The sequence below is a fragment of the Sinocyclocheilus anshuiensis genome, unplaced genomic scaffold, assembly GCF_001515605.1.
Source record: "Sinocyclocheilus anshuiensis isolate Anshui unplaced genomic scaffold, SAMN03320099.WGS_v1.1 scaffold352, whole genome shotgun sequence".
NCBI classification, from domain to species: Eukaryota; Metazoa; Chordata; class Actinopteri; order Cypriniformes; family Cyprinidae; genus Sinocyclocheilus; species Sinocyclocheilus anshuiensis.
The window spans coordinates 159081-170626 of NW_015557093.1; the positions used below are offsets into that span (position 1 = coordinate 159081).

The 11546-nt window shown below is 36.8% G+C and overlaps 1 protein-coding gene and 1 pseudogene across 1 annotated transcript in view; one reads left to right on the top strand and one right to left on the bottom strand.

Annotated features, from left to right (window-relative positions):
- Positions 1-58: 58 nt before the first annotated feature.
- LOC107677349 (major facilitator superfamily domain-containing protein 7-like) lies at positions 59-5607 on the top strand (annotated as a pseudogene).
- A 2950-nt stretch (positions 5608-8557) lies between these two features.
- LOC107677382 (nuclear cap-binding protein subunit 1) overlaps positions 8558-11546 on the bottom strand; it is a 21027-nt gene continuing 18038 nt past the window's right edge. Inside the window, exons 21-23 of the mRNA XM_016472265.1 lie at positions 9688-9831; positions 9272-9385; positions 8558-9175 (exon numbers count right to left, since the gene is read on the bottom strand). Of these exons, the coding sequence (XP_016327751.1) occupies positions 9062-9175; positions 9272-9385; positions 9688-9831 (372 nt within the window). The 3' untranslated portion in view covers positions 8558-9061. The remainder of the gene's footprint in view (positions 9176-9271; positions 9386-9687; positions 9832-11546) is intronic.

Consider the following 11546-nt stretch of genomic DNA (forward strand, 5'->3'; position numbering starts at 1 on the left):
GTCTAGTAAGAGCTTGATTAGCTGGGTCAGGTGTGTTTAATTAGGGTTGGAGCTAAACTCTTCAGGACACCGGCCCTCCAGGACCGAGTTTGGGCACCCCTGCTTTAGACGGATAAAGCATGGAGTTTCAGGAAACCGGCCGGCGCTATGACAGCGAGTCACGGGTTGAAGGGAGTGGTGATGTGATGATTATGGATTTGTTGCAAGGTAGAAGCGCCTAACAACTCCCATTCACCGGCATATATGTGAAATCAAAACCACAACAATGGTCTTTCTAGACAAAGCAAATAACCATGCTCGTGATTTTTAGTTGTTCACTGTTTGGAAACGTTTTCTGGAAACTGGTTAAGTTATTTGTGTAGATTACTGACAGAATTGTTTTTGGACCCAAATGGATACACCGCTGACGACGGGTTGAGTTTTTAAGAGTTTTTAAACTCTTGGTGTGATCTGGTTGTGGTTCGGGATTGTCATTATGGATGATGGAAGCGCGGACGCTGAAGCGCTCGTCGGGAGCTCGAGTGAAGATGTTCGGTCTCACCTGGACTCAAGAAACACGGCTACAAAGTTCAAAGTTTACAAAAGGAGATGGTTCATCCTATTTGTACTCTGCCTGCTAAACTGTTCTAACGCAATGGTAGGATGTTATTGGCATAGGCTACTCATTCATTTACAGAGAAATCATAACCTACGTGAATTATTTTTTTTTATTAAGTACACATATGCCAGGGGAATATAGCTATCTGAATAGAACCGGAGGTACTTTTGAATTACTCCACCTATACAACAACTTTTGTTTTTAATTACGTCATGAATCCCTCTTCCCAAGCCTCCAGCCTGGGTTATGTTTACTTTAAATTTTCAATGAAATTAAAATTTACGTTTTATACACTTAAAGGGATAGTTCACCTTTAGTTGGTCCCCATTGACTTGCATAGTGGTTTTTATTTTTCTCCATAATATGGAAGTCAATGGGGTGACGGTGAACTAGCCTATCCCTTTAAGTGCATGTCTGTTAGCTTTCAACTAATATCATACAAGTTGACACAATTATGTTTTAATAAATAGGCTATCTAGGCTATACGCAATTTTCAGTCCTCTTCCTGCATATTCACATTTTTGTCCAATAAAATGTTTCCACTGAAACTATAAGAATCATGTGCTTTTGACTTGTAATATCAAGTAGCAAATCATGTTTCACAGCTATGATGTAAACCAGTGTTTCTCAACCCTGGTCCTGGGTGCCCCCCAACCCTGCACATTTTGTGTGTCTCCCTAATCAAACACACCTGATTCAACTCATTAGCTCATTAGAAGAAACTCCAGGACCTGAAATGGGTGTGTCAGATAAGGGAGACATACAAAATGAGCAGTGTTGGGGGGCGCCCAGGACCAGGGTTGAGAAACACTGATGTAAACCAAAGCATATTGCCATTTTACAAAAAGAAACAAGCTTTTTGTAGGCCAGGGACAAGCTCATGGATCTGGATATATGAAAAAGGATCTTTGCGATTAATTGCGATTCATTAATCAGCATATCATGTTGTAAATTAAAACATCTCTACTAATTTATTATGTCTGTTGCTGCTCAAGTCCCCCAATTTATCCAGAGTTGAACTGATTTTTATGTTCACACTTTCCATAGTGATCAGTCCACTAGGGGCTTCAGTCTACAGGGTCATAACAGGGTCTTCCTAATAGCCCAGCTGTAGTAGGACATGGATACGTCCCCCCGAGGCTATTATATCTGAAGAGGGCGTGCGCCAGAAAGGGGCTTGTCAATCTTAATTATGCACCCGTGGCTCCCGTGGGACCTGTCATTTGCACTGACACCATTGTATATGTGTTACAAGGCCAAGACGTCCAAAGCTGTTCATCTGAAATACGAGAAATCTACATCGTGTCTTGGCACACTGTGTTAAATCTTAGCAGATGGTGTAATTCAGGGCTTATTTAAAGATTACAATCTTGAGGAAATATGATGACGACCTAAACCTGTATATGTGATTCTGGATTGTAGTAGCAGGCATGTGTTAAGAATTTTTAAGTACAAAAATAATTTTTAAGTACAATCATCAATGACAGTTCATTTTAGGAAAGCATCTTAAGTTACACAAATGCACAAAAGATTTCCACACTGACTGCAAAACAACATCTATGAATTTGAATTAATGTGAAACAGTGTCCCAGTAAGTTGTGCAGTGGTGCATAAAACGACTGTATTGTGTTTTGGGATCAGCTGACTGCCATCTGTCACGCTGCTGCATACATATAATATTCTTGATAGCTAACAAGTAAATGCTATTGTGTACAACACTGCAATTGGCCACTGCACTGTGAATAATGATCAGAAGGGGTATAGCTGTTCTTCATTTCTAAGTGTTTACTCTAGTACCACTGAAATTAAATACTTGTGTTTTTACTCAATTACATTCTGGAGGAAAATAAAATCATATATTTACTCAAATTTTATTTACAATGTGGCTTGACTTGTATAATTGTACCGATAGTTTAAATTCAAGTATCATTTCTCTGTACAACTTGCTGCTTATACACTTGCACGTCACTCTGTGTTTGTCATATTTAGCTCATGTGAGGGGCCCTTCTGACCTGTGGTTTGTTTTTTGAACCGAGTTCAAAAAAATGTTGAACTGAGACTTTGACTGTGTCATAGAGCAACTTCATGCACTTCATATATATAATAAATGGCATATATACATATGTATATAGTTGTATTTTTGAATAGATATCGTAATAACGTACACATTGAAGCTACATCTTCATTTTTATGTGTTCAATTTCTCTACAGTCATGGCTGACTTTTGCTCCTGTGGCCGACCAGACAGCACAATAACTGCAAGTCTCTCTAAATCTGGTAAACTGGCTGTCGCTAGTCTATGTAGTGGTTGCTATCTTCTTCAGTCTGATCACAACATGGGTGCTGGACACACTGGGACTGCGCTTCGCGGTATACACAAACATACTCTCAAATCTGTTACGAAAATAAATTTTAAAAAAGGAATAATAACTATAGTTTTTGCCAAATACCATTGTTTAAGTTATTTTTCCCTCTGTAAATAAATAAATCAGTAATGCATCTTTTTTGGCAGTGATGACTTATATCACAGTTTTATTGTAAATATAATTTTAGTAGATGTGTTATTTTGGCAGAAAGTATGGTTAGGTGTGACAGCATGCCATATTACATATAGGCCTATATAAAAGGTAAAGGTTTATATTGGCTAAAGGTCAGATAATATTCACTGAAGTAACTAATCATATATTTTTCAATTAAATTACAATGTGTTTGTCCCAAATCATCTGTAGGCCTACCAACCTGCAAACTCACAGACTCCACTTTTTTCTTGACGAGCAAAAACTTTCGTTTGTAACATTTTGTCTTTACGGTAATTAGATTTACTTGTTGTAGGCTGCCACCTAGTGGGTATCTGTATCTCACTTCAGTTCATTTGATTTTCAGTAACGTAAACGAACTATAAAAGATGACGAAACACACATAAACCAAGTGGGAAAATAATAGGAAATAAAATGTTATATTATAGGCTATATATTGGGCTATATTACATCATTGATATTAACCTAGCCGCAACGAGCGTGCACTTAATTTCCGGTGCGCAAACCGATTTTCACAGCGACCAACAATTTTGCGACTAATTATAAATTTGAATTAAAAGTTAACGTACTTGTCATTTGCAATCAAACTATTTTGCCAAAAAATGCAACACTTTATATATATATATATATATATATATATATGTGTAAATTGTGTTATTTAAAATGCTCGCTATAAAAGTTATCAATTTTATCCTTTTCGTTTATTTATTTACTTAACACATTTATTATTTTTATTTCATGTTTAAAATGTCACTTTCACCACAGAAAGTTATCAAACACAATACATAATTTGGGATGTATTAAAAAAAAGGCACTGTAGTAAATATATTCATGACATTTACGAAAAATGACAGTCCACGGGAAACAATGACAGTCAAAAGAAACACACATATACTTTTCTTTCTGAAACAGCTAATCATGGGCTCATGGCTCAACATGTTGGGCGCTATCCTGCGTGTCATTGGCATGATAAACTGCATCCCAGAGTGGGCCATGTTCCCTATGGTCATGGGGGGCCAGACGCTCTGTGCCTTTGCCCAGCCTTTGGTCATCTTTGCCCCCACCAAGCTGGCAGCTCTCTGGTTCCCTGAACACCAGAGGGCCACGGCTAACATGATGGCTTCCATGGGTAACCTTTTTTACAGCTCATATCTTATATGGTATTTCAATGCCTTTAGCCTAACTTACTGTAGAATGGTAATATTCTTCTCTTTTGTTTTCCAGCAAATACTGTTGGGCTGCTCTTGACGAATGAATATCTTCTCTCCGATGATAATTAGTTACACCAGTACACTTTTCATGCTGGTAAGAACTTGGTGTACATCCCTATAGTCCCGCTTTCTCTCTGTCTGACTTGTAGCTGTTGATATATGCTAAACCTGCCATCGTAGCCTGTTTCCTAGCAACAGTGGGGATCCGTGAACGCGTCCCCCCGACACCCCCCTCTGCCAGCATGGTGACCTCCAGCTCTGAACCTTTTCTACAGGGGGTGAAACTGGTACTACACAATTTTAAACAAACTGACATGACAACTTATTGCATGAGTGCATTTTTCGAGAATTTATGAAATATAGCATCTGACTACAGGTGGCTCTTGTCATTTTGTACTGCTGTCTGAGATTCACTGCATTTTGTCACTCTTTTATTTACAGCTACTGACAAACAAAGCATACATGGTCCTGCTGGTGTGTTTTGGTTCAGGAATAGGGGTATTCACTTGCTTTTCCACCTTGCTGGAGCAGATACTTTGTGTTAAGGGCTACTCAAATGTAAGAACCCAAAAAGAATTTACCCACATTTACCTCAAACCATAAAACTAACCTGTGCAATAATATGTTAAATAACTAGCTCAACTCAACTAACTCGAAAAACAAAGTTTGCTAACTTTAAATGATGGATTGACAACACCTTGACTTATACATTTAAAAAACATAGCACTGCACTACCTAAGAAAGCTAGATAGATAGATTATAGATAGGAGGTTTATATAAACATCACTTTCAATTGCCTGCCAAATCTGTACAGTATTAGTAGTGTTAGCTTTGTCAAGTGAATATAACTTTGTCTCTACATGTTTAATGTGGCAGGACTTCGCAGGACTGTGCGGTGCAGTTGCTATTGTATTCGGTGTTCTGGGTGCTTTTCTCCTCGGCCTGTACGTGGATAAGACCTAGAAGTTTACAGAAGTCACTAAGATAAACATGTGTCTGACATCCCTGGGCTGCTCTGTTTTTGCTGTGGTGAGTAGAGTAATGATTTCAGCGTTGTTAATGTGTGTTTGACCTGAGATGTCATCCTGCTGTCCGTCAGGTTTCCCAGTTAAGCGAGCAGAAGGTCATCATTGGTGCAGTATGTGCGTGGTTTGGATTTTTTGGGTACTCTGTATATCCCATCGCAATGGAGCTTGGAGTTGAATGCTCATATCCTGTGGGTGAAGCAACATCCTCTGGATTGATCTTCGTGTCTGGATAAGGTTTTTATTACGTGTTTTTAACAACAGCTTGCTAAAACTCTTCTCTTAAAGGAATAGTTCACCAAAAATGAAAAATTTCTCACAATTTACTCACCCTCAGGCCTTTCTTGACCAGTTTGTTTCTTCATCAGAACACATTTGGGGAAATGTAGAATTTCATCACTTGATCACCAATGGATCCTCTGCAGTGAATGGGTGCCGTCAGAATGAGTGTCCAAACTGCTGATAAAAACATCACAATAATCCACACCACTCCAGTCCATCAATTAAAGCTGTGTGTTTGTAAGAAACAGTTCCACCATTGAGATGTTTTTTTTTAAACTTCAAACTGTGGCTTCCAACTAAAATACACTAAAAATAGAGTCCTCTATTCATAATTTTGCTTTCTCCTGGAAAAAAAAAGTCATCTTGTCTGAATCAGGAGAGAATTATGTACAGATTATGCATGCACTGTGTACAAGTGAAAACAGACCAAAATAGTTCAAAGTAAATATGTTGGTGGATTTTGATGTGAGAGGACAACAGGAGATCAAATTTTACTGGAGGAAACGTTATTATGGACGGTGTCAAATTAAAATCGTCTTAAAGATAGATTTGTTTCTTACAAACACAGCTTTTCACTTCACTAGACATTAACATTAAATGATGGACTGTAGTCATGTGGATTGTGGATTATTGTGTTATTTTTATCAGCTGTTTGGACTCTCATTCTGACGGTACCCATTCACTGCAGATTATCCATTGATAAGCAAGTGATGTAATACTACATTTATCCAAATCGTTCTGATGAAGAAACAAACTTATTTACATCTTGGATGGCCTGAGGGTGAGAACTATTCCTTTAAGCTTACTACCATTTTATAGACTTTACTGATGTGTTTCATGTGATGTTTAATCAGACAAATTCAGGCCGCCCTTTATCTGCTCCTGCTACAAGCTCTGGCCAAACCAATGGCAGATTCTCCATTATCTGTATGTGCTACTGGAGCAGATGCCAATTTGAGCTGGACAGGTGAGTATTGCACTTATTTGAAATATTTCACATACTAGGTATTAACTGAAAGATAGTATGCAGTACGCTGTGCAGTAAGTGGTAAAAAGCATGGCTTTATTCTAGTGGCGAATAGTTTCCTCCCTTCACCGTGTCACGACTCCCACCATGCTTTGCAAGTCTAGTGTGGCTGGTTAGTGCACTAGTTTCACATCTACTTTCCACATAAACTGAATCCAATGTGGGTAGTGAAAATGTTCAAAATGGGAACACGTCCAAATTAATTCAGCCTTCCGGCTTTTCCTGGTCGCTTGATGCCTTGATGAGTTAATGATAGAGTTGGGCTGAGCTCCAGGCATTCGTTTCTCTCTCTCTCTTGCTCTTTATCCTAAATGCACAGACACACACACACACACAGTGCCAGTGCTGGTGATGGCAGGCCTGTGTACTCTGGGCACCTGCTGCTTTGTTGGCTTTTTCCACACGGATTACCGGAGACTCCGTGCGGAAGCCACAGCCTCACCAAATACAGTGACAGACCAGTCAACAGGAGACGCCTGGGCAAACAGCACTGATGCATAAAGGGACGGACTGATCTAACAGCAAGAGAAACCACTGACAGTGTTTACGTACACTTTAAGAAGTCTTTTACCTCATTAACATCGGAAATACGTGCCTTAAATGCTCAGAAGTGGTACCAGCTTAACCGCAATTAATGTTACATAAAGCTAAACCAAGACCAAATGTTTCATGCAATATTAATATCAAATTTTAAATGTTTTTATTGCAATACAGGGTACAGGGATTTTTTAACTGTTGTACTTAATGCATTAATAATTATTTTACAATGTAGTTATTTGATGAGGTACATATGTTGTTGGATGTTTAAAGTTGGAAACTTAGGCTGTTAGTTATATTATGAAAGTAGAGATATATTTGAGTGCAATAAAATGTCCATAGGACTAACTTTCTACCTTAAGTAAATGCATAAATAAAGAGTTGCTGGGTTAGAATAACTGTTGTGGTTTTAAAAAAAAAGAGAAGGTAATTGCAACTTTTTCTTGCAAATAATTTTTTTTTTTTTTTTTGAAGATCTTAAAATTTCTAGATATAAACTCACAATTCTGAGAAAAATAATTGCGAGGTATAAAGTCAGAACAGTTTTATTTCTAACAGTAAAAAAAAATTAAAAAGTAATTGCAATTTCTCACAATTTACTTTATTCCTTGCAATTACAAGTTTACATCTCACAACTGACAATTTTCTTCTCAGAATTGCAAGTTTATATATATTTTTTTCAGAGAATTGTGAGAAAAAGTGGCAATTACCATTTGTTTTATCATTGTGGGAAAAAGCTTCCATACTGTATATAGCTATACTAGGATTTAAACTGTGGTATTGATGCAAAATATTGCACAGCTTTATGAAATACTCAATTCTGATCGGTCATTGTGTGGTCAAAATGTTTTGAATGACCGCTAAACTGTACATTTGTCCATTGACTCCTTCGCTGCTACTTTTCTCTCTCAGAACTCTTATGGTCTCTTTCCTCTCACTTAAGTGAAGTATTTTCAGTTCTGATCAGTATTTCATTTCCAATCATTTATTTATTTAGCAAAGTAGCCATGCAATAAGCGTGACCGTGTACAGTAAGATGGGCATTTACACTAACCCCAGATGAGTGCTCAGGAACCATTTAAATCATTATCTATTGCCTATTCCTGCTAACTTGACCAAAACATTTGTTTATATGTTAATAAAATTAATTATACAATCAAAAACACTGTTTTTGGAACGTAATTTTTCACTCAATATACTCATCTGCACATTTTATACGTTTTATCTTAATTGTATGAACAGTTCACAAAGGACTTAAATTGTCAGTTATACCCAAAAATGATCATGTCAGTCCACATCCTCTTAAATGCATGCAAGAACAACACATAAGCAGGGTGATTTATTATTTTTTTGATTTTTTGATTTTGTATTTTTGTAAAAAAAAAAAAAGAGGAAGACATCTTATCATCCAAAACATGGCATTACAGAGGCAAAAGAGCTCAGTCTGCTTTACAGAGGCACACCATTGATAACGTAGAATTACTTGTAACCCAACTCGACTAAATCGTTTTTCAATCAAAATGACATAAAACGCATAAAAACTAGTAGTTTCATGCCATGGTTGCTTGAGTAAAACAAAGCTCTTTATCATGGTTTACTAAACACCAAGCATTTTAAAAGACCTACACTTACCACAGAGCTGATGACAATGGGTTAAAAAAAAAAATGAAAAGAAAAACAGAAACACTACACAAACATATCAAGGGCCCAAAAAGGGTCAGACATTTCCCAATATCTCTACTTACAAAACAACCATCTCCAATGATCCTGATGGATGTCACTAAACCTTGAAATGCCACATAAACAGGCAGGTGTGACAGTCTGAAGGGATGCATTGTGGGATTTCAGAGCTGAAGGGCACAGAACTGCTGGTAAACAGCCAGGATATGATGGTCGAGCTCAGCAGTAAACAGCAGGTTCTCAAGGGTACCCATATACTGCTGGATGATCACATGATGCTGTGGACAACAATGAAGATTGAAGGTAATTAATAAGAGATGTTTAATGACCAACAATACACAGTATAGACCTGCAAACATGTGGATCAGGACTACCATGAGGAAGATCTGCTGTAGCCTCTCGATGCCGTTCTTGTACCAGGTGGTGTTGAGGTCTACGCCGCTCGTTTCACAGCGAACCAGGTGCTCTGTCAGTAACATAATGAAGCGCTGAAAGAAAAAGAGATAACAACAGTTCTTTTGTCATCTCTTAGCTCCAGGCACTGTCTTCAAATATCATAATGAAACACAAAAGACACACAGAGAGAAAAAGACATGAAAAGAATGTAATGTTTATTCTTTCCTGACAAATAGGAACAATGTGTAAAAGGAGTTGTGACATTAACAGGGACACATCTTTTGCAACTTTTTTTTTTTTATGTAGTAATGAAGCCTGTATAAAAAAAACGTATTAACAAAAAAGCTTTTTACATCAGGATAAAATGGATCTGCATTGTCATGGACGCACGCACCTGGAATATAACAAGGAAAAGGTTCTTCTGTTCACTCTGGGCCGACTCTACTTTCTCCTGCAACCTCTCGATCTGTTCCTCCAACTGACCCTCCTCATCCTCACTGTTCTTCTCCATGTCCTCTTCATCACCGCTGTCCCGCTGCTACAGGAAGAGAGAAACTTTTCAGATCTCAAACACATAAGGCTCTCAGTAATTAATGGGCATCACTCTGTATCAGGCTTCACATTAGTGGTTTAAAGCAAAGCTTTTAAAAGAACGCAGCAACGCACAGATACTCAGTACAGAGTCATCATCACAACCAAATATTCTTAAATAAACCAAAATATTTTAGCAGTTATTGGTGCAAAATGATTTTGCAATAATTTTCCTTAAAGCTACACTATATTGTTTTTCAATAATTAAAAGTGATCATTAAATAATTTTAATCATTTCATTACATTTGAGTGTAGTGCCCAAAGGCTTAGGCCGTTTCTCAATATGCGTTCTTCAGCGATCTTGCGTTCATGTGTTCTCGCACTACATCAAAATGCCATACCTGTAAGCTTTAACTTGAAACTTCCTGCTGCAAGCTCGAAATACTTGATGGCTTGTGAAAGTAAAAATTTGTTGTTTTATTTTGAATCAATAAGTTGATAAAGACCTGGAGAAAGCCAATGTTTTCATTGGCACATTAAAATAATCTTAATATTGACAAAGCACAGGTAACATTAAATATACATACTCATTTTCACAAATATAAACGGTAAAATAAAAGGTATAAAATATGAAAATAATATCAAATAACTGTTTTAATAGGTTATGATGTTTGTTTGTAATATGTTGTAACTAGTGCTGTCAAAATTAGCACGTTAACGCAGACAATTAATTTTTCCAGTTAAATGGTGTTAAAAATATTTATACATATTATATACATTATATTATATACATCTTTACGACCACATCAAATAGGACTAGGCATATGATGGTATGAAATTTTCATGTTGCGATTAATTGCTAATGATTTTATCACGGTATATGGTATTACCACGGTATTGAGATTTAGTTGCAAAAAAATGTTGTCAAACAGGTTTAATAACTTTTTTCTTATAACAGAAAAAAAACTGAACATTTACATACAATAAATACACAAAAATGCATGAAGTAAAAAAAATTCACAGATTAAAGTGCAAATGAATTATTATAAAGACCAATAAGTAACACTTTACAATATGATCTTATTAGTTAACCTTTGTTAATGCATTAACAATTAACAATGAGCAATAGCTACATTTGCCACTGAAGTTATTAATCTTTGTTTAAAAAAATACAACTGTTAGTTCATTAAATAACACAGTTGTGCCTTTTGATTTTAACGTGTTATTAAATATTGAAATTACCTGAATTTTACTAATGAATTTTTCATTGGCAGTTTATGTTAACTAATTAATTAACTAATGTTAATTAATAGAGCCTTAATGTAGCCTAAAGTGTGACCAAACAATACAGAATCAAACATTTTAAAACAATACCTATGGCATGTTGTAGTCAACATTAAAGGGGTCACATGATGCGATTTCAAGTTTTCCTTTCTCTTTGGAGTGATACAAGCTCTTGGTGCATAAAGAAGATCTGTAAAGTTGCAAAGACTAAAGTCTCAAATCCAAAGAGATAATTCTTTATAAAAGTTAAGAGTCAGCCACACCTACCTAAAACGGCTCGTTCTAACAGCTCCCACATGTCTACGTCACGATGTGGGAAGATTTGCATAACGCCACCCAAATGTTCACGCAAAGAAAGAAGGCGTAACTTTTATTCTCGCTGTAGTATTGTTGTTGCCGCCGCCATGTCGTGAAGGCACTGTGTGATTCGTTGTGAAA